This window comes from Notothenia rossii (assembly GCF_949606895.1).
Source record: "Notothenia rossii genome assembly, chromosome: 3".
Taxonomy (NCBI): domain Eukaryota; kingdom Metazoa; phylum Chordata; class Actinopteri; order Perciformes; family Nototheniidae; genus Notothenia; species Notothenia rossii.
Genome location: NC_136901.1, coordinates 43,055,312 through 43,079,394, shown reverse-complemented (window position 1 = coordinate 43,079,394; position 24,083 = coordinate 43,055,312). Strand labels below are relative to the sequence as shown.

Here is a 24,083-nt window from a genome sequence, read left to right as displayed (position 1 = left end):
TAAGAATATAACAGTTGTTTATTCTCAATAAACAAATAATGCAAGGAACCAGCCACAGGTCCCCGAGGCTGGCACGGAGAGAGTGCCCAGAAGAGTGAGAGCGACGTATCCGGCTGGGCTCTTTTTGAAGGCTTCCAGCCAGGTGGAGCTCATCAAGGCTTAGCAGCTCCCACACAGGTGCAGCTCGTCAGGCAATGGAACCTGCAAACACAAACCACACACACAACCAGACGGCACCCCACGTGGTGTGGAGGGGTCGTCACAGAAGTGACAGAGCAGATTTATCAGCAACAGCAAAAAGCCATGAGAGAAAGTTACAACGTTATAAAATATCTGAACATTATTCACAGGAACAGAAAGACTCAGAGATCAGCCATTCATTTTATAGAATCACACACTTTACTTTTACTATTCAGGTTCATTTAACAGTTTAAACATGTGTTGAGGTGAACTGCCTTCATTTTGCTGCCACTGCTTTTACATTTGACTAAATCTACTCTGTTATCGTGCTAAATATCTTTATGAAATGTAAAAAATCCACTAATACAAAATGTGAGCTAATGCAAATCATCAAATAACAATTTGTTTTGTGTCTCTAAAACCATAAGAAATGTTTGTTTACCTGATTTCAAATGTAATAGATCTTGGCAGATCTTTGTAATTATTCATTTTGTTTTGTTGACGGTGTAAATTCCCTATTCAAGTTTATGTAGTTAAGATGTAAAAATGTGTTTTATTTTGTATTCACATGATGCTGATGTACAATTTTGATATTTGCTTACGGCCAAGTTAACTTTAAATATGTTTTTTTAATATATCCTGTGATTGATATTTCATTTTAAGGTGATCTGTTTTAATTATATGATGCTTTGAACCCAAAACCAGTTAAGTTAGTTTTGTTGACTGAAAACACATTGACATGATTTCTGTTCAAATAAACAGTTTTTCTCTTTCAGTCTACAGTCTTGTTTCTCTGAGGCTCACAGCCGTCCTTTGAGCTATAAGCCAAAGTTAGCACGCTAACAATCTAGCAGGTATTACCACGTTCAAACCTCACAATTATATTATATGCTATAAGTTACTTGTTTCTATAAATCCTCCCTCTTTACATATGTATTCATTTATTTATACATACATGGTTGAGAAGCTGAAAGTATCTGGAGTCTAAAATAAAACTCAGAACAACATACCCTCAGCTCGCCTTTTAAAATAAATGCATGTGTCAGTCAGTACCTCTGTGGTTTTTAACTTTGTCTTGATTGTGAGAAAGTCTAACAGCTGCTGCTCGTACCATCATGAGACACAGAGAAGTTACACACCTCACACTCAACCTGAGCAAAAGAAGAGATCAAATGCTGAAGAAGTGATAATGTCCTCGGCTCGTGGTGTTCATTGTGTTGATGACCAAACTCTAATCTTTTTACATTAGTTATTTCTGTTTAACCCTGAGTTTCCCACAATGCAGCAGTCCCACCAGCAGCAGCAGCAGAGCCACAATCACTACGGTGAACACAGTCCTTGAGACGAAGATGACGTAAAGGGAGTGTTCCGAGCAGGGACACGTCTCTCTGTGAACAGCTGCAAACATAACACAACATGAATATATATATAACCACGAAGCTCCAGATATATCCCCAAATGTTAGCTTTAATGCAATATCTCACCTCTGACAGCCAGCCAGCTCTCTGGTGATTCTCCACCTTCAGAGATGCTGCACTTGTAGAGTCCTTCATCAGATTTAGAAACTCTTTGGATGGTGATGTTTCCTGTGGAGCTGCTTCTGATGAGGCGGCCATCTTTATAGAAGTCAGCTGAGAGGATGGAGATCTGGTTTCTGCAGCTCAGAGTCACAGATTCTCTGTCTCTCACAGGGAGGAGAGGACTCTCCAGGATCAAAGAGCCAGCTGAGAAACAAATGTTTTAAAGCATTTTCATAACATTTAAAGACATTAGTGCAGAGCCTGTCCAGGATGTGGTCGTGCCGTAGCTTCTTGGGTTTAAAGGGTGGGTTGAAGTCCAACCAGGGTGACCAGGTTTTTACAGTTTTCTACAGAACTGCTGATCCAAACGGCTTCAAGCGGGGCACTAAAATTCATCTGCATAACGCACATGCCTGGCATGAAGTAGATCACTGTACTTCGCTAGAGAATAGTAAATCAGAAACATACAAACAAAGAAAAGCCTGTCATTACAGTCATACACACGATTACTCAGTATCTGGGCTCTAGATTTGAGTTATCTCTTATTTGAGCTCTCTCTTAACGTCTTTGATGTTTAATGAGATAATCTCATACATATCATTTATACACTTAACAAAAATATAAACGCAACACTTTTGTTTTTGCTCGAATTTTTCATGAGATGAACTCAAAGATCTAAAACATTTTCTATATACACAAAACAACCATTTCTCTCAAATATTGTTCACAAATCTGAAAAAATCTTTGATAGTGAGCACTTCTCCTTTGCCGAGATAATCCATCCCACCTCACAGGTGTGGCATATCAAGATGTTGATTAGACAGCATGATTATTGCACAGGTGTGCCTTAGGCTGGCCACAATAAAAGGCCACTCTGAAACATGCATTTTTGCTTTATTGGGGGGTCTGGGGGGGTCCGAAAACCAGTCAGTATCTGGTGTGAGGGTTAGGATTAGGGTTAGGGTTAGGATTGGGGTTAGGGTTAGGGTTAGGGTTAGGGAATGTTCCGGTATTTGGACAACATTAACATGGGATCACTCCGGTCAATGTACGTACTTCGTCTCACTGGAATATTAATGGCCAGATTGAATACAACATCGACCCAAATTCTCCGGTCAATGACAGGAGAGTTTTGAAAGTGACAAAACACTGTTCCACACATTTAAAAACACTTAATCAATGTTTACCCAGGATCCATGCACCTTTCCTGGCTTGTAAAATGTGGTGATGCGCCCTGGAGGTAGCGGGTAGGCTCTGTGCGTGGTGCTGAACCCCAGCCTGTCTATGTGGAATACAAAAACAAACAAAGACAACACCTTTAAGGTCACCAGGGTCGTGAGGTTCTGGTTCTGGCGGTGTGCATGGAGGGGTTTAGTCCGAGTGAGGAGTGCTCGAGCGTGGGAGGATGTGTAAGGCAGAGGAGGGGAACAAAAGGTGTGTGCAGGAGCAGGGAGAAAAGAGAAAATAAAAAGACTCAAAGTGTTCCACCTTCCAGCAGCAGCAGCAGCGGGCCCGCTCTGTCCGTGGTGCTGAACACCTGCCTGTCTATGTGGAGTACAAAAACAAACAAAGACAAACACCTTTAAGGTCACCAGGGTCGTGAGGTTCTGGTTCTGGCGGTGTGCATGGAGGGGTTTGACCTGGCTCCCCGACACAATGCACATAGTCTGGAGCAGCGGAGCAGCGGCTGGGCCGTGTTCCCCCTTCTGTCCATTTGCCTATCAGTTTGTTAACGAAGTGGACAGAGGCTGTTTTTCGCCCCTAAAAGTGACTTTTAATGGTGTTTTTTGTATGTAAATGATGGGTCTTATCATTATCCAGGGTCCCCGACACAATGCACATAGTCTGGAGCTCGCTGGGGTCCCGCAAAATGCTTTAATCACGATTTTGTCCATTTGCCTATCAGTTTGTTAACGAAGTGGACAGAGGCTGTTTTTTGCCCCTAAAAGTGACTTTTAATGGTGTTTTTTGTATTTAAATGATGGGTCTTATCGTTCTCCAGGGTCCCCGACACATTGAAACTAGTCTGGAGCTCGCTGGGGTCCCGCAAATGCTTTAATCACACTTTTGTCCATTTGCCCATCAGTTTGTTAACGAAGTGGACAGAGGCTGTTTTTTGCCCCTAAAAGTGACTTTTAATGGTGTTTTTTGTATTTAAATGATTGGTCTTATCGTTCTCCAGGGTCCCCGACACAATGCAACTAGTCTGGAGCTCGCTGGTGTCCCGCAAAATGCTTTAATCACACTTTTGTCCATTTGCCTATCAGTTTGTTAACGAAGTGGACAGAGGCTGTTTTTTGCCCCTAAAAGTGACTTTTAATGGTGTTTTTTGTATTTAAATGATGGGTCTTATCCTTGTGGAGGGTCCCCAAGACAATGCAACTAGTCTGGAGGTCGCTGGGGTCCCGCAAATGCTTTAATCACTCTTTTGTCCATTTGCCCATCAGTTTGTTAACGAAGTGGACAGAGGCTGTTTTTTGCCCCTAAAAGTGACTTTTAATGGTGTTTTTTGTATTTAAATGATGGGTCTTATCGTTCTCCAGGGTCCCCGACACATTGAAACTAGTCTGGAGCTCGCTGGGGTCCCGCAAATGCTTTAATCACACTTTTGTCCATTTGCCCATCAGTTTGTTAACGAAGTGGACAGAGGCTGTTTTTTGCCCCTAAAAGTGACTTTTAATGGTGTTTTTTGTATTTAAATGATTGGTCTTATCGTTCTCCAGGGTCCCCGACACAATGCAACTAGTCTGGAGCTCGCTGGTGTCCCGCAAAATGCTTTAATCACACTTTTGTCCATTTGCCTATCAGTTTGTTAACGAAGTGGACAGAGGCTGTTTTTTGCCACTAAAAGTGACTTTTAATGGTGTTTTTTGTATTTAAATGATGGGTCTTATCCTTGTGGAGGGTCCCCAAGACAATGCAACTAGTCTGGAGCTCGCTGGGGTCCCGCAAATGCTTTAATCACACTTTTGTCCATTTGCCCATCAGTTTGTTAACGAAGTGGAAAGAGGCTGTTTTTTGCCCCTAAAAGTGACTTTTAATGGTGTTTTTTGTATTTAAATGATGGGTCTTATCGTTCTCCAGGGTCCCCGACACATTGAAACTAGTCTGGAGCTCGCTGGGGTCCCGCAAATGCTTTAATCACACTTTTGTCCATTTGCCCATCAGTTTGTTAACAAAGTGGACAGAGGCTGTTTTTTGCCCCTAAAAGTGACTTTTAATGGTGTTTTTTGTATTTAAATGATTGGTCTTATCGTTCTCCAGGGTCCCCGACACAATGCAACTAGTCTGGAGCTCGCTGGTGTCCCGCAAAATGCTTTAATCACACTTTTGTCCATTTGCCTATCAGTTTGTTAACGAAGTGGACAGAGGCTGTTTTTTGCCCCTAAAAGTGACTTTTAATGGTGTTTTTTGTATTTAAATGATTGGTCTTATCGTTCTCCAGGGTCCCCGACACAATGAAACTAGTCTGGAGCTCGCTGGGGTCCCGCAAAATGCTTTAATCATGATTTTGTCCATTTTCCTATCAGTTTGTTAACGAAGTGGACAGAGGCTGTTTTTTGCCCCTAAAAGTGACTTTTAATGGTGTTTTTTGTATTTAAATGATGGGTCTTATCATTATCCAGGGTCCCCGACACAATGCAACTAGTCTGGAGATCGCTGGGGTCCCGCAAATGCTTTAATCACACTTTTGTCCATTTGCCCATCAGTTTGTTAACGAAGTGGACAGAGGCTGTTTTTTGCCCCTAAAAGTGACTTTTAATGGTGTTTTTTGTATTTAAATGATTGGTCTTATCGTTCTCCAGGGTCCCCGACACAATGCAACTAGTCTGGAGCTCGCTGGTGTCCCGCAAAATGCTTTAATCACACTTTTGTCCATTTGCCTATCAGTTTGTTAACGAAGTGGACAGAGGCTGTTTTTTGCCCCTAAAAGTGACTTTTAATGGTGTTTTTTGTATTTAAATGATGGGTCTTATCCTTGTGGAGGGTCCCCAAGACAATGCAACTAGTCTGGAGGTCGCTGGGGTCCCGCAAATGCTTTAATCACACTTTTGTCCATTTGCCCATCAGTTTGTTAACGAAGTGGACAGAGGCTGTTTTTTGCCCCTAAAAGTGACTTTTAATGGTGTTTTTTGTATTTAAATGATGGGTCTTATCGTTCTCCAGGGTCTCCGACACATTGAAACTAGTCTGGAGCTCGCTGGGGTCCCGCAAATGCTTTAATCACACTTTTGTCCATTTGCCCATCAGTTTGTTAACGAAGTGGACAGAGGCTGTTTTTTGCCCCTAAAAGTGACTTTTAATGGTGTTTTTTGTATTTAAATGATTGGTCTTATCGTTCTCCAGGGTCCCCGACACAATGCAACTAGTCTGGAGCTCGCTGGTGTCCCGCAAAATGCTTTAATCACACTTTTGTCCATTTGCCTATCAGTTTGTTAACGAAGTGGACAGAGGCTGTTTTTTGCCCCTAAAAGTGACTTTTAATGGTGTTTTTTGTATTTAAATGATGGGTCTTATCCTTGTGGAGGGTCCCCAAGACAATGCAACTAGTCTGGAGCTCGCTGGGGTCCCGCAAATGCTTTAATCACACTTTTGTCCATTTGCCCATCAGTTTGTTAACGAAGTGGACAGAGGCTGTTTTTTGCCCCTAAAAGTGACTTTTAATGGTGTTTTTTGTATTTAAATGATGGGTCTTATCGTTCTCCAGGGTCCCCGACACATTGAAACTAGTCTGGAGCTCGCTGGGGTCCCGCAAATGCTTTAATCACACTTTTGTCCATTTGCCCATCAGTTTGTTAACGAAGTGGACAGAGGCTGTTTTTTGCCCCTAAAAGTGACTTTTAATGGTGTTTTTTGTATTTAAATGATTGGTCTTATCGTTCTCCAGGGTCCCCGACACAATGCAACTAGTCTGGAGCTCGCTGGTGTCCCGCAAAATGCTTTAATCACACTTTTGTCCATTTGCCTATCAGTTTGTTAACGTAGTGGACAGAGGCTGTTTTTTGCCCCTAAAAGTGACTTTTAATGGTGTTTTTTGTATTTAAATGATTGGTCTTATCGTTCTCCAGGGTCCCCGACACAATGAAACTAGTCTGGAGCTCGCTGGGGTCCCGCAAAATGCTTTAATCATGATTTTGTCCATTTTCCTATCAGTTTGTTAACGAAGTGGACAGAGGCTGTTTTTTGCCCCTAAAAGTGACTTTTAATGGTTTTTTTTTGTATTTAAATGATGGGTCTTATCATTATCCAGGGTCCCCGACACAATGCAACTAGTCTGGAGATCGCTGGGGTCACGCAAATGCTTTAATCAGGCGTTTTAACACTTTTCCCCACGAAAATGATTTTTAATCATTTTTTGGGGGCTATATAAATCAAATTCCGGTTAATGCCGAGCACAATCGTACCTTTTACTATTTTAATGTATTTGCATGATATATCTTTGGGCGATAAAAGCGACATATTTGGATGACTTTGTCAGTTTATGGAGCTTATCCCACAAATCCCGGATGATCCGGGCCAAATTTGGGAGCTCATAGGCAGCCTGCCATAGGCCCCCACCCGTGGAATGAAAAAAAAATGAAAGAAAACGGTCAATTATATGTTAAAATAATCAAAAAATGAACTTTTAAAATTACATGGGAGAGGGGATCTGAAAATTGGAGAAGGGGAAAAGTGTTCGGCGCTTCGGGACGAAGCGCCGAACACTTTTCCCCTCCCCCGTTGCAAGGTACAACGGAGAGGGGAATCCAGACTTCCCCTCCTCCGTTGTAAAAAACCGTCCATGTTTTACAAGCTACCTTCTGCACGAAATCGGAAACCCGGTTTTTGAGAGGACTCAGAAAAAAAACGGCTGTGTAACTTCATGGAGGAATTCATCCGCTGTATGTGCACTTTGGCTCGGATACATTTTGTTGCCTGGAGACCCCCCAGCATGGTTCTTACCAAACTTAAAGTTTTTGAACTGGGCTCTGGAGGAAGGTGAGGGGAGTTGACAGGGGACTTTATCCGCCTTATGGGGCACTATTCTCGGATACATTTCAACACTTTTAGCCCTTTTTGATGGTTCTCCAAAAAATAACTCTGACTTTTTCAGAGTGTGGAGGAAGGTAAGGGGAGTTGACAGGGGACTCAATCCGCCTTATGGGGCACTATTCTCGGATACATTTCAACACTTTTAGCCCTTTTTGATGGTTCTCCAAAAAATAACTCTGACTTTTTCAGAGTGTGGAGGAAGGTGAGGGGAGTTGACAGGGGACTTTACCCGCCTTATGGGGCACTATTCTCGGATACATTTTTTCATTTTCACCCATTTTTGATGGTTCTCCAAAAAATAACTCTGACTTTTTCAGAGTGTGGAGGAAGGTGAGGGGAGTTGACAGGGGACTTTACCCGCCTTATGGGGCACTATTCTCGGATACATTTTTTCATTTTCACCCATTTTTGATGGTTCTCCAAAAAATAACTCTGACTTTTTCAGAGTGTGGAGGAAGGTGAGGGGAGTTGACAGGGGACTTTACCCGCCTTATGGGGCACTATTCTCGGATACATTTTTTCATTTTCACCCATTTTTGATGGTTCTCCAAAAAATAACTCTGACTTTTTCAGAGTGTGGAGGAAGGTGAGGGGAGTTGACAGGGGACTTTACCCGCCTTATGGGGCACTATTCTCGGATACATTTTTTCATTTTCACCCATTTTTGATGGTTCTCCAAAAAATAACTCTGACTTTTTCAGAGTGTGGAGGAAGGTGAGGGGAGTTGACAGGGGACTTTACCCGCCTTATGGGGCACTATTCTCGGATACATTTTTTCATTTTCACCCATTTTTGATGGTTCTCCAAAAAATAACTCTGACTTTTTCAGAGTGTGGAGGAAGGTGAGGGGAGTTGACAGGGGACTTTACCCGCCTTATGGGGCACTATTCTCGGATACATTTTTTCATTTTCACCCATTTTTGATGGTTCTCCAAAAAATAACTCTGACTTTTTCAGAGTGTGGAGGAAGGTGAGGGGAGTTGACAGGGGACTTTACCCGCCTTATGGGGCACTATTCTCGGATACATTTTTTCATTTTCACCCATTTTTGATGGTTCTCCAAAAAATAACTCTGACTTTTTCAGAGTGTGGAGGAAGGTGAGGGGAGTTGACAGGGGACTTTACCCGCCTTATGGGGCACTATTCTCGGATACATTTTTTCATTTTCACCCATTTTTGATGGTTCTCCAAAAAATAACTCTGACTTTTTCAGAGTGTGGAGGAAGGTGAGGGGAGTTGACAGGGGACTTTACCCGCCTTATGGGGCACTATTCTCGGATACATTTTTTCATTTTCACCCATTTTTGATGGTTCTCCAAAAAATAACTCTGACTTTTTCAGAGTGTGGAGGAAGGTGAGGGGAGTTGACAGGGGACTTTACCCGCCTTATGGGGCACTATTCTCGGATACATTTTTTCATTTTCACCCATTTTTGATGGTTCTCCAAAAAATAACTCTGACTTTTTCAGAGTGTGGAGGAAGGTGAGGGGAGTTGACAGGGGACTTTACCCGCCTTATGGGGCACTATTCTCGGATACATTTTTTCATTTTCACCCATTTTTTATGGAACTCCAAAAAGACAAGTTAGTCTTTTTTTCCCCCCTTCCTCTTCTGATTTCTCACTGATCGAATGGCAAACGCGACCCGCCATCGGAGGGCCTCCGCAGGCCCGGCCTCGTACCGGTGCTCTGGCGGTCGGTTCCTCCGAACTGCGGGTTCGACTCTGATGGCCGGGAGGGACGAGGGAAACGTCGGGGGGGTCTGCTGGAGGCTCCTGCTGGAGTCTTGCGTTCACTGGGACCTGGCTCGAAAAACTCGAAACCCTGACTCCAGTGCGGTGTTGCGGCCATGCGCCTCCGGGTACCAGACTCCCCTGCCTCCTCCGTGTTGCGTGGGCTGCGTGGGGGTAACCCTGCGTGTCCGTTACCCTGCGTGTCTCTTACCTCCCAGGCCGACCGATATGAAGCGTTTCCAAGACGAACCGTCTGACTCAGGGGTCCCACCACAGGTTCCGTAGCGGGGTGGAAGTTCCACCTCCCCTCTTTGCCGCGGAATGCAAAACAAACACCTGTTTCTCTCATCCTCCACTGTGGCATAGCGGCCTTAGTCGGCTGCGGCATTCAGCAATTGGCCTTGCTCCGGGCACAGGACACTACTTCATCAAACTACCTGTTTGATCCTGCGTAACAACCACATATATGCTTGTCTGCAAAGACATTGATCGAATGGCAAACGTGACCCGCCATCGGAAGGCCTCCGCCGGCCCGGCTTCGTGCCGGTGCTCTGGCGGTCGGTTCTTCCAAACTGCGGGTTTGACTCTGCTCCTGGGAGCGCATATGCTTGTCTGCAAAGAGGGACATGCCTGGTCCCGCCCAGGTGTTCCTCTACGGCTAGTGTCCAGCCAGCTGCGGTATCATCAAATTTGACCCGCCATCGGAGGGCCTCCTCCCCGGGTCCAGCTTCCGGTGCTTGGCGGTCGGTTCCTCCAAACTGTGGGATTGACTCTGCTCCTGGGAGCACATATGCTTGTCTGCAAAGAGGGACATGCCTGGTCCCGCCCAGGTGTTCTTCTACGGCTAGTGTCCAGCCAGCTGCGGTATCATCAAATTTGACCCGCCATCGGAGGGCCTCCTCCCCGGGTCCAGCTTCCGGTGCTTGGCGGTCGGTTCCTCCAAACTGTGGGATTGACTCTGCTCCTGGGAGCACATATGCTTGTCTGCAAAGAGGGACATGCCTGGTCCCGCCCAGGTGTTCTTCTACGGCTAGTGTCCAGCCAGCTGCGGTATCATCAAATTTGACCCGCCATCGGAGGGCCTCCTCCCCGGGTCCAGCTTCCGGTGCTTGGCGGTCGGTTCCTCCAAACTGTGGGATTGACTCTGCTCCTGGGAGCGCATATGCTTGTCTGCAAAGAGGGACATGCCTGGTCCCGCCCAGGTGTTCTTCTACGGCTAGTGTCCAGCCAGCTGCGGTATCATCAAATTTGACCCGCCATCGGAGGGCCTCCTCCCCGGGTCCAGCTTCCGGTGCTTGGCGGTCGGTTCCTCCAAACTGTGGGATTGACTCTGCTCCTGGGAGCACATATGCTTGTCTGCAAAGAGGGACATGCCTGGTCCCGCCCAGGTGTTCTTCTACGGCTAGTGTCCAGCCAGCTGCGGTATCATCAAATTTGACCCGCCATCGGAGGGCCTCCTCCCCGGGTCCAGCTTCCGGTGCTTGGCGGTCGGTTCCTCCAAACTGTGGGATTGACTCTGCTCCTGGGAGCGCATATGCTTGTCTGCAAAGAGGGACATGCCTGGTCCCGCCCAGGTGTTCTTCTACGGCTAGTGTCCAGCCAGCTGCGGTATCATCAAATTTGACCCGCCATCGGAGGGCCTCCTCCCCGGGTCCAGCTTCCGGTGCTTGGCGGTCGGTTCCTCCAAACTGTGGGATTGACTCTGCTCCTGGGAGCGCATATGCTTGTCTGCAAAGAGGGACATGCCTGGTCCCGCCCAGGTGTTCTTCTACGGCTAGTGTCCAGCCAGCTGCGGTATCATCAAATTTGACCCGCCATCGGAGGGCCTCGTCCCCCGGGTCCAGCTTCCGGTGCTTGGCGGTCGGTTCATCCAAACTACGGGTAATCCTGGAGCGGACATAAACAAAGAATGATATTTTACAGGACATGATGGATATGTGTTTTTTCCAGGCTTTTTGGAAATAAACCAAATGTGATTTTGCAGTGCATGATATAGCTCATTTTACCCATGTGATGTTGTGCAGTACATTACTGAGCTCATTTAACGATATGGTCTACCAGGTGAAGTGGGATGCTGCCATTTCCCAACTGGTCTCCGGAGGAATATAAGGAGAGTTGACAGGGGACTCTGCCCAGTGCTCATGAACCAAATGAGGGGTGTGTTAGAGGGGAAAGGCTCTGGCTGTTTCTGCAGCCTCTGCATCTACCTTCTCTCCCCACCCCGATACCAGCGCGTGCCTGCTGTAAAAGGCAGGTGCACGGGCTCTCACTTCCACTAACTCTGAGCCTGGCTCCCGAGCAGCACGTTCTCCCCGGCAGTCCGCCAGCAGATGAAAAACACCCACCTCTCCGCCTCTTCCGAGGGACGAGGGAACCGCGCGGGGGGGTCTGCTGGAGGTTCCTGCCGGGTGCTCCGTACTGCGTTTCACCGGGACCTGGCTCGAAAAACTCGGAACTCTGACTCCAGTGCGGTGTGGCGGTCTCGCCCTGGCCGTCCACCGTGCGCCTCCGGGTACCTGACTCCCCTGCCTCCTCCGGGGGCAGGTGCGAGGGGTTCAATGCCTCCTCCCCCCGCTGCGGCGAAAGCCGGAGCGGGACGGAGCGCCCGGAGGTACTGTTACCCCCACGTTTTGTACCCAAAACTGTCTTGTGAGTTCGTGGCAGAACCATGAAACAAAAAACAATCAATGTATCGGACCCATCGCCAGTCGCGTTGGTGCGGAGGTGGGACCATTTTAACCAGGTGGTAACCCAAGTCCTCCCCTTGGTTCGTGTTCCCTGCATTGAAGCATCGGACCCATGGTTGCAATCAGCAGTTGGCTAACGCATATAAACGGAGAAACAGAAAACCATTTAAATAGAATTCATTGTGTGTGTTTTTGGAAGGATGTTGACCGAATGCCCGGTGTGCAGCCTCCGCTATCTGGCTTTGAATAAGCACCTTAAGCACAAACATGCAGTGCGGAACCTGGATGAAAGAGGCATCATTCTTAAAATGGCCAGTGGTAGAATAAATGTTCGGACCAAACCCTGTCCCATCACAGGGTGTTCGTATGCTGGGAGGAAACTACACCGTCATGTAACTCGTGACCACCCTGAGTTCTCCCGAGATGAGGCACATCAGGTCATGGCAAGGCTGAAGCATAGTGTGGCCCTGCAGTTGCTCCATGACCTCCGAGAGACTAATCCCATCATTGGAATGGCTACATCATTGGATATAGACAATGAGGAGGAATACCCGGTGCACCCTCCACCCTTCTCCCCACATACCGAGTGTGACGAAGAGGACTGCATGCAGGTGAGGCTGGACAATGTGGCATTGAGGGCTCAGAAGGATGCCCTCATTGATGAGGTGAAGACCCTGCGCTCCAGGCTAAAACAGGGTCTAAAACCCAGGAAGCAGAATGCCACTGCTGCTCTGCTTGAGGAAGACGAAGAATGTATACGATTTAAGGGCGTAGCAATCCCAAGTACCCCCGACATGAACTCAGTAGCCTCCGGCAGCAATACCCCTCTCAAGACCCCGGTGAAGACTGTCATGCGGTCCATAGAAGCCTCTGCGAGTGAGACCCCCCTCAAGTCTGTGATGCGGTCCCCAGAAGCCTCCGGAAGCAAGACCCCGGTGAAGACTGTCATGCGGTCCGACAAAGCCTCCGGTAGTGAGACCCCGGTGAAGACTGTCATGCGGTCCCCAGAAGCCTCCGGAAGCAAGACCCCGGTGAAGACTGTCATGCGGTCCGACAAAGCCTCCGGTAGTGAGACCCCTCTCAAGTCTGTGATGCGGTCCCCAGAAGCCTCCGGAAGCAAGACCCCAGTGAAGACTGTCATGTGGTCCCCAGAAGCCTCCGGTAGTGAGACCCCAGTGAAGACTGTCATGCGGTCCATAGAAGCCTCTGCGAGTGAGATCCCTCTCAAGTCTGTGATGCGGTCCCCAGAAGCCTCCGGAAGCAAGACCCCAGTGAAGACTGTCATGTGGTCCCCAGAAGCCTCCTGTAGTGAGACCCCTGTATGCCAGAAGACCCGTGCGTCTGTCTCCAATAAGCTGAAAGCTAATCTGGCTAAGGACTGGCCCTCTTCCCAAAATCAATGGTGCACTGGGAAGGGACTGCGGAATACCATGCGTGAAATCACGTTGCCTAAAAGCATGGAGACGTACATTCAGACATACAGAGGTCATTGTGAGGGTCTTGCACCGACAGTAAAACGGAAAGAGAATTGTATGTCCAATGTCAGCCGGATAAAGAACTTCATAGTATTCATGGCCCATGGTTTTGACCGGCTGTCAGACTGGCTGTTTCTAAAAGACACAAAGAGGGTCCGTGGCTGGAGCAAGTATATTTCAGAGTCGGGCCGGACAGTCACAACATCGCTGTTGTTCCTGAAGACTGTGAACCATTTCCTGAGGTACTTGTCTGCATCAAAGCTCCGGGGGTGCAGGCTCACCCAGTCTGATATGACCAACATCATCAGAGAGGTGAAAGCCAACATTAACGATTTGAAAAAGTCTGTCACTCTCCACCAGTTTAAGGTGAAGAGGGACAAGCTGGATCGTCTGCCGAGCCAGGCGGAGCTTCTCGCCGCCATGGCGGCCGCTGAGAAGCGCATCCCTGATCTCCTTGACCTGATGGCTAGCAATCCGACCTCAATCACCCAGTACCTGCTATATGGCTATCTAACCCTCCATTGGAGCCTCCTGTATGGCCACCGTCCGGGTGTGTATGCAAACATGACCAACACGGAGGTCTTTGAGGCGGACAGAAGGGGCACTGCTGAGGGCTACATCATCCACGTGCAGGATCACAAGACTGCCAAGACATTTGGTGAAGCACAGCTGGTGCTTACAATAAAGGAGTTTAGCTGGGTCATGCGGTGGATGGGGATAAAAGAGGGCTTGTCGGGTCCTCAGAATGAATTCTTCCTTTTCACATCGGGGAAGCAGGCTTCCAAGAACCTGAACGCTCACTTGAAGAGGGCTTGGGCTGATGCTGGGCTAGAAACAGCCGTCACCTTCACCATCTTGCGCACTGCCCTGGCTGACAATATCAAGCATCACCAAGATCCAGAAAGCAGGTCGATTCTGGCTAGGTTTATGTGCCACGACGTAAGCACTGCAGACCGGTTCTACGCGAATACGCCTGGAATAAAGGAGGCATTGAAGATCCGCTCCATGTTCAGGGCGGCGGCAGCAGCTGCAGCAGCATCATCATCAGAAGGAGGTCTACCACCGTCAGCTACCTCCGAAGAGGATTCAGGGGCGGAGAGCAGCGATACCTCTTCTTCAGGACCGATTGGTACTCCTGATGAGGGGAAAGGGGCCGTGGACTCAACCTTTTTTCCCCGGTGCACTGTACAAGTTAGACGGCTAATATGGCCCCCAGGCCCCTGTTAATCATGTTGTTATTATGTTTATTTTGTATACTGTTTTTGTAAAAGTGGTGTGATAATTAAATAAAAAAAAAAAAAAAAACATTAGTACAACCTTGAAGGTTCCCAGGGGCAAATACAGTGCCTGTCATTTTGCAGGATATAATTTAACATGTAACCTCTCCTGGAAATGGACATACTCTGTGCATTTCCAGGAGAGGTTCCATGTTAAATTATATCCTGCAATATCCTCCAAAGAAGGGGTGGTAGTGTCATGAATAAGGCCGAATATGTATGCCGATGTGCGGACGGTAAAGCACCGCAAAATCCACCCCTTTAGGGTAACCAGGGGCATGAAGTTCTGTAGGGTGTGAACATCTGGGTTTAGTCCGAGTGAGGAGTGCTCGAGCGTGGGAGGATGTGTAATGCAGAGGAGGGGAACAAAAGGTGTGTGCAGGAGCAGGGAGAAAAGAGAAAATAAAAAGACTCAAAGTGTTCCACCTTCCAGCAGCAGCAGCAGCGGGCCCGCTCTGTCCGTGGTGCTGAACACCTGCCTGTCTATGTGGAGTACAAAAACAAACAAAGACAAACACCTTTAAGGTCACCAGGGGCGTGAGGTTCTGGTTCTGGCGGTGTGCATGGAGGGGTTTAGTCCGAGTGAGGAGTGCTCGAGCGTGGGAGGATGTGTAAGGCAGAGGAGGGGAACAAAAAAAAACGAATACAAATAAGTTAAAGTGTGAACCTCCAGCAGGGCAGGTGCTGCTGCTGCTGCTGCTGCTGCTGCTGCTGCTGCTGCTGCTGCTGCTGCTGCTGCTGCTGCTGCTGTGAAGGAGGACGAATATTGATGCTTGTGTTCGGACGGTAAAGCACCGCAAAATCCACCCCCCCTTAAAGGTGACCAGGGGCATGAGATTCTGCAGGGTGTGAACATCTGGGTTTAGTCCGTGGGGGAGTGCTTAAGTCCGGGGGCCCGGGGTCTCACGGTGCACGAGGTTATGGAAGTGCAGCAGGGCAGGTGCTGCTGCTGCTGCTGCTGCTGCTGTGAAGGAGGACGAATATTGATGCTTGTGTTCGGACGGTAAAGCACCGCAAAATCCACCCCCCCTTAAAGGTGACCAGGGGCATGAGATTCTGCAGGGTGTGAACATCTGGGTTTAGTCCGTGGGGGAGTGCTTAAGTCCGGGGGCCCGGGGTCTCACGGTGCACGAGGTTATGGAAGTGCAGCAGGGCAGGTGCTGCTGCTGCTGCTGCTGCTGCTGTGAAGGAGGACGAATATTGATGCTTGTGTTCGGACGGTAAAGCACCGCAAAATCCACCCCCCCTTAAAGGTGACCAGGGGCATGAGATTCTGCAGGGTGTGAACATCTGGGTTTAGTCCGTGGGGGAGTGCTTAAGTCCGGGGGCCCGGGGTCTCACGGTGCACGAGGTTATGGAAGTGCCACTGTTGCCGGAGGTCCTTAGTCCGTCCTTTGGGGCTCTGTCAGGGGCTACAGAGAGGTGGTTTTCCCGGTCCCTCTCCTGGAGGTATGAAATAACCTGAGCTCCATGTGAGGGAGCCGTGCTGGAGCTGCTTAGTCCGTCCTTTGGTGGTCTGTGAGGGGCTAATGAGAGGTGTTTTCCCCGGTCTATTTGATGGAAGTCTGACACGAGCAGAGTGTGCATGCTTTGAAACTAATCCACCCACACTTAGCATGCTATTTTAGGGTATAAATCGTACCTTGTCACCATGCACTGTGCTCCCTGGGACGACGCGCCCTCCTGTGGGGACACATGAGAACTGCACTCAAATCACTTTGTGCTTTTTAAACAGTTTAACATATTTTTTTCCACATTTAAAAAACGCTTTCTGCCCTGGAAATCATTTCTAATCATTATTACCGTTATGGAGGGGCTGCAGGAACACTTTCCCCGCCTTGCAAACATTTATTCCTGGTTCAAATAATCAATTTGTTCCGCCTGCTTTGCGTCAGCACCTCTGCGGCTGTCAGATTAACACAGATGAATGCACTTTTAACACTCACGCAGCCAGAATTCCTGCTCTTTTCCTGGGTTACAAAGTGAGGTGACGCAGCCTGTCCTCTGAGTCTCCCCGCCTCTCATAGACTTATTTCTGGGTAAAAAAAGCCATGTGCTCCGCCCCCTGGATCTCTGCATGTGTGTGTGTGCCTGTGAGTCTGTGGCTACTGTCCACATGCCCGCATTAGGAGGCACTATTTTCGGATACATTTTCTCATTTTCACCACTTTTCATGTTTTTATTATGTATATTGTTATATTATTATTATTATTATTATTGTATATATGTATACTGTGTATACTGTTTTTGTAAAAATCATGTGATTATTAAATAAATAATAAAACATGAATATAACCTTGAAGTTTCCAGGGGGAAATACAGTGCCAGGTGTCAGACTATTTAAACAATGTTTACCCAGGATTCCGACACCTTCCCTGGCTTGTAAAATGCGGTGATGCGCCCTGGAGGTATCAGACTATTTTAAACAACTTTTCCCCGTCTTTCAAACACTTGTTCCTGGCTTATAGCCTGTCATTTTGCAGGATATAATTTAACATGGAACCTCTCCCAGGGGCAAATACAGTGCCAGGTGTCAGACTATTTAAACAATGTTTACCCAGGATTCCGACACCTTCCCTGGCTTGTAAAATGCGGTGATGCGCCCTGGAGGTATCAGACTATTTTAAACAACTTTTCCCCGCCTTTCAAACACTTGTTCCTGGCTTATAGCCTGTCATTTTGCAGGATATAATTTAACATGGAACCTCTCCCAGGGGCAAATACAGTGCCAGGTGTCAGACTATTTAAACAATGTTTACCCAGGATTCCGACACCTTCCCTGGCTTGTAAAATGCGGTGATGCGCCCTGGAGGTATCAGACTATTTTAAACAACTTTTCCCCGCCTTTCAAACACTTGTTCCTGGCTTATAGCCTGTCATTTTGCAGGATATAATTTAACATGGAACCTCTCCCAGGGGCAAATACAGTGCCAGGTGTCAGACTATTTAAACAATGTTTACCCAGGATTCCGACACCTTCCCTGGCTTGTAAAATGCGGTGATGCGCCCTGGAGGTATCAGACTATTTTAAACAACTTTTCCCCGCCTTTCAAACACTTGTTCCTGGCTTATAGCCTGTCATTTTGCAGGATATAATTTAACATGGAACCTCTCCCAGGGGCAAATACAGTGCCAGGTGTCAGACTATTTAAACAATGTTTACCCAGGATTCCGACACCTTCCCTGGCTTGTAAAATGCGGTGATGCGCCCTGGAGGTATCAGACTATTTTAAACAACTTTTCCCCGCCTTTCAAACACTTGTTCCTGGCTTATAGCCTGTCATTTTGCAGGATATAATTTAACATGGAACCTCTCCCAGGGGCAAATACAGTGCCAGGTGTCAGACTATTTAAACAATGTTTACCCAGGATTCCGACACCTTCCCTGGCTTGTAAAATGCGGTGATGCGCCCTGGAGGTATCAGACTATTTTAAACAACTTTTCCCCGCCTTTCAAACACTTGTTCCTGGCTTATAGCCTGTCATTTTGCAGGATATAATTTAACATGGAACCTCTCCTGGAAATGGACATACTCTGCGCATTTCCAGGAGAGGTTCCATGTTAAATTATATCCTGCAAAATGACAGGCAACAACTCTCTTCCAGACGTTTAAAAACACTTTTCCAACTATTTTAAACAACTTTTCCCCGCCTTTCAAACACTTGTTCCTGGCTTATAGCCTGTCATTTTGCAGGATATAATTTAACATGGAACCTCTCCTGGAAATGGACATACTCTGCGCATTTCCAGGAGAGGTTACATGTTAAATTATATCCTGCAAAATGACAGGCAACAACTCTCTTCCAGACGTTTAAAAACACTTTTCCGACTATTTTAAACAACTTTTCCCCGCCTTTCAAACACTTGTTCCTGGCTTATAGCCTGTCATTTTGCAGGATATAATTTAACATGGAACCTCTCCCAGGGGCAAATACAGTGCCAGGTGTCAGACTATTTAAACAATGTTTACCCAGGATTCCGACACCTTCCCTGGCTTGTAAAATGCGGTGATGCGCCCTGGAGGTATCAGACTATTTTAAACAACTTTTCCCCGCCTTTCAAACACTTGTTCCTGGCTTATAGCCTGTCATTTTGCAGGATATAATTTAACATGGAACCTCTCCCAGGGGCAAATACAGTGCCAGGTGTCAGACTATTTAAACAATGTTTACCCATGATTCCGACACCTTCCCTGGCTTGTAAAATGCGGTGATGCGCCCTGGAGGTATCAGACTATTTTAAACAACTTTTCCCCGCCTTTCAAACACTTGTTCCTGGCTTATAGCCTGTCATTTTGCAGGATATAATTTAACATGGAACCTCTCCCAGGGGCAAATACAGTGCCAGGTGTCAGACTATTTAAACAATGTTTACCCAGGATTCCGACACCTTCCCTGGCTTGTAAAATGCGGTGATGCGCCCTGGAGGTATCAGACTATTTTAAACAACTTTTCCCCGCCTTTCAAACACTTGTTCCTGGCTTATAGCCTGTCATTTTGCAGGATATAATTTAACATGGAACCTCTCCCAGGGGCAAATACAGTGCCAGGTGTCAGACTATTTAAACAATGTTTACCCAGGATTCCGACACCTTCCCTGGCTTGTAAAATGCGGTGATGCGCCCTGGAGGTATCAGACTATTTTAAACAACTTTTCCCCGCCTTTCAAACACTTGTTCCTGGCTTATAGCCTGTCATTTTGCAGGATATAATTTAACATGGAACCTCTCCCAGGGGCAAATACAGTGCCAGGTGTCAGACTATTTAAACAATGTTTACCCAGGATTCCGACACCTTCCCTGGCTTGTAAAATGCGGTGATGCGCCCTGGAGGTATCAGACTATTTTAAACAACTTTTCCCCGCCTTTCAAACACTTGTTCCTGGCTTATAGCCTGTCATTTTGCAGGATATAATTTAACATGGAACCTCTCCTGGAAATGGACATACTCTGCGCATTTCCAGGAGAGGTTCCATGTTAAATTATATCCTGCAAAATGACAGGCAACAACTCTCTTCCAGACGTTTAAAAACACTTTTCCGACTATTTTAAACAACTTTTCCCCGCCTTTCAAACACTTGTTCCTGGCTTATAGCCTGTCATTTTGCAGGATATAATTTAACATGGAACCTCTCCTGGAAATGGACATACTCTGCGCATTTCCAGGAGAGGTTACATGTTAAATTATATCCTGCAAAATGACAGGCAACAACTCTCTTCCAGACGTTTAAAAACACTTTTCCGACTATTTTAAACAACTTTTCCCCGCCTTTCAAACACTTGTTCCTGGCTTATAGCCTGTCATTTTGCAGGATATAATTTAACATGGAACCTCTCCTGGAAATGGACATACTCTGCGCATTTCCAGGAGAGGTTCCATGTTAAATTATATCCTGCAAAATGACAGGCAACAACTCTCTTCCAGACGTTTAAAAACACTTTTCCGACTATTTTAAACAACTTTTCCCCGCCTTTCAAACACTTGTTCCTGGCTTATAGCCTGTCATTTTGCAGGATATAATTTAACATGGAACCTCTCCTGGAAATGGACATACTCTGCGCATTTCCAGGAGAGGTTACATGTTAAATTATATCCTGCAAAATGACAGGCAACAACTCTCTTCCAGACGTTTAAAAACACTTTTCCGACTATTTTAAACAACTTTTCCCCGCCTTTCAAACACTTGTTCCTGGCTTATAGCCTGTCATTTTGCAGGATATAATTTAACATGGAACCTCTCCTGGAAATGGACATATTCTGTGCATTTCCAGGAGAGGTTACATGTTAAATGATATCCTGCAAAATGACAGGCTACAACTCTCTTCCAGACGTTTAAAAACACTTTCCCCGACCATTTAAACATTATTTATGGCTTGTAAAGTGCGGTGATGAGCCCTGACAGTATCAGACTATTTAAAGGGTTACCAGGAGCATGAGAATATCCTCCACAGAAGGGGTGGTGGTGCCGTGAATAAGGCCGAATATGGATACCGATGTGCGGACGGTAAAGCACCGCAAAATCCACCCCCTTTAGGTTAACCAGGGGCATGGAGTTCTGTAGGGTGTGAACATCTGGGTTTAGTCCGTGGGGGAGTGCTTAAGTCCGGGAGTCCGGGGACTCACGGTGTGCAAGGTTATGGAGGTGCCCATGTCAGGGACACATGCTGGAGGTCTGTGGTCCGTCCTTTGGGGGTCTTGGAGGGGCCACAGAGAGGAGATTTCCCCGGTCTCTGTCCTGGATGAGTGAAATAAACAGAGTCTCCATGTCAGGGACACATGCTGGAGGTCTCTCTCCCGAGAGTGGACGTCCATTGCCTGTAAATTGGTCTAACATTAGGTCTGTCACTTTGGCTAACCGCACCACTGTCTGTCGTCTCCCGCAAGTGGACATCCATTGTCACTTTGGCTAACCGCACCACTGTCTGTCGTCTCCCGCAAGTGGACATCCATTGCCCCTAAATAGGGTTAGGGTTAGGGTTAGGGTAATGTTGTGAATCGAGTGGCCTGTGTTAATCGTCCATAACATACGCCTGCCCATACCATAACCCCACCACCACCATGGGCCACTTGATTGACAACATTACCCTAACCCTAACCCTTATCCTAACCCTCACGACAGATACTGACTGTTTTTCGGACCCCCCCAGACCCCCCCAATAAAGCAAAACTGCACGTTTCAGAGTGGCCTTTTATTGTGGCCAGCCTAAGGCACACCTGTGCAATAATCATGCTGTCTAATCAGCATCTTGATATGCCACACCTGTGAGGTGGGATGGATTATCTCGGCAAATCACAGATTTTTTCAGATTTGAGACCAATATTTGAGAGAATATATTATTTTGTGTATGGAGAACTTTTTTTAGATCTTTAAGTTCATCTCATGAAAAATGGGAGCAAAAACCAAAGTCTTGCGTTTATATTTTTGTTCAGTGTATATCTCACCTCTGACAGTCAGCCGGCTCTCTGGTGATTCTCCACCATCAGAGATGCTGCACTTGTAGAGTCCTTCATCAGATTTAGAAACTCTTTGGATGGTGATGTTTCCTGTAGAGCTGCTCCTGATGAGGCGGCCATCTTCATAGAAGTCAGCTGAGAGGATGGAGGAAGTGGTCGTCTCGTTTTTGCAGCTCAGAGTCACAGATTCTCCCTCCATCACAGGAAGCACAGGACTCTCCAGGATCACAGAGCCAGCTGAACAACATCGGGACAAAACGGACAAATGTAATAATAATAGTAATTCACATCAGAAAATATGAGATAACTTAGACAGAGGGGAGAAATGGCATCTTGAAATACTGTGCATGTAAAGTGGGAGAGTAACATGCACAGAATGAATGAAAAAGAATAAAATAGAACAAAATGATGAAATCAGAAGAAATCAGGAATGTAACGTAGTGTATCGTCTGCATAGAGGTTCATTCTCACCAAATGTCCGAGACAGCATTAAATGTTAAGCATAGATTCTTTGTTACTTATACTAAACTAATCTAAAATGTTTCATTGCATACTAAGAACAAACCTAGACCTGCCAGGTGGGTTTTCAAATACTAGGAATTGACTCTGCTGTATTATGGTAAATATATATTTGAACAAATATTGCAAAACTATTATAAAATGTGTAAAATGAAAATTAATTTAAAAAAAAGAAAATAATATATATAGATGTAAAATAAAAAAAATATCTGCAGTATATCTGATTTAAAGGAAAAAGAGCATTGCAGTTTAAAAAATCTTAATTATGATAAACATACCGGTGACGGTGATGTCGACAGAGTTGCTCTTCCTTCCTTTTTCATCCTCACACCAGTAAACCCCGCTGTCCGGTGCATAGGCCTCTGGAATGGTGCAGTTCAGTGTTGATGAAGCAATATTATAACAACCCTGAATTAACTCATTGTTGTTCCTAAACCCTCTCAGAGCAGAGCCAAGACCCTCGCAGAGAAAAGAGAAGGGTGTGTATTCAAAGAGCTGCAGTCTCTCTGCAATCATTTGCAAAGCTGCGTCTGAGGAAACAGAAACAGAGACAATGGAGCATCTGATCAATAAAAAGGACTTGCAAAACTATGATAAAAAAATGATCAAAAGTGAACTGGATGTTTTCACAATCTGGAATGTTTGATTTCATGTCAACCTACTACTCAGGTTAAAAAATCTAAATCATTTAAACTGCATTCATATTTCTCTAAAAACAGATGCATTGAAATGTTTATTATCAGCTTTCTGGTTGGGTATTAAAGACTTAAAATAAGGAAATAATTATGTATGGTATTTTAAAAGTTTATCTTAGTTTCTACCCACCATTGTTTTGCGTAGAGCTCTTCTGAATATGTGCACCGAGCAGAATGACAACACACGTCACTGGATATGAAAATAAAGAAAACTGTAAATCAGTCTCATATGTGTTAACATAAAAGAATAACTGAAAGTTGAAAGAAAGCTGAGACTCACGCAGTCGGCTGTAGAGCGCTGTGACCTCCATGATGTCTTCCTGCTGTCTGAGCGTCTCACTGAGAGACACAGAAATATAATGTGAGTGAGAACTTCCTCTTCCTGTGCAGAGTGTTTCTGAGGCTGGGGTCAGACTCTCTGTGGTTTCAGCTCAGAGCTCTAGATGAAACCGTTAACAGTTAACACGTGGCTGTGAACATCATGAGAAAAAAAAACATAGTGTAGCCTTATAGACAGTGGAAAATGTGTGCTGTCTTTGTGCATAAAGAGGTATGGTCATGTTGAAACAGGCCTACCCAAAATGTTGCCTTATAAATGTGATCAACTCCATTAAAGGTGGGGTAGGTAAGTTTGAAAAACCGGCTCGAGATACACTTTTTGTTATATTCCATGGAATGCTCTGAACATCCCGATAGCAATGAATATCTGAAGTGCTTTGACAAAAAATCCATAAAAACATGTCCTCTGTGGAAGCCGTGGCGCTGTAAAAAGCACGACCAATCATCTGAGCCGGTCCCGCTAAAGTAACTGGATGGCCTACATGCCTGTCAGCCTTCCATCTGTGCACAAACTTATCTCGTGCCCTCATTGGTCATGTGCGTGTTCGTGTGTGTTGGAGGAGGGGCTCTGTGAGGAAGTGGCAGATTTTTTCCGGTTGTGTATTTTCAAATTCTAGCACACTCAAGTTGGTTTCTCCAAAGTTACATACCCCACCTTTAAATCATGAGGAA

At 46.1% G+C, this 24,083-nt stretch overlaps 1 protein-coding gene across 4 annotated transcripts; it reads right to left on the bottom strand.

Moving 5' to 3' along the window:
• Positions 1–23,396, bottom strand: LOC307033503 (cell adhesion molecule CEACAM20-like). Of its 4 annotated transcripts, none has more exons than XR_013806532.1 (7): positions 23,353–23,396; positions 23,203–23,262; positions 22,656–22,907; positions 21,847–22,095; positions 1,665–1,904; positions 1,234–1,578; positions 1–201 (listed from the first exon to the last, which is right to left on the bottom strand). XR_013806532.1 is itself a non-coding variant. In XM_079672000.1 (6 exons), the coding sequence occupies exons 1-6, from the start codon at positions 23,381–23,383 to the stop codon at positions 1,430–1,432; spliced, it is 981 nt and encodes a 326-aa protein (XP_079528126.1). In that variant the 5' UTR covers positions 23,384–23,396; the 3' UTR covers positions 1–1,429. The 4 variants fall into 4 exon arrangements, 2 of the variants coding, with proteins under 2 accessions (XP_079528126.1, XP_079528127.1); XR_013806533.1 differs by having other exon boundaries at positions 1,320–1,578; XM_079672000.1 differs by having other exon boundaries at positions 1–1,578.
• Between the last annotated feature and the right edge of the window lie 687 nt (positions 23,397–24,083).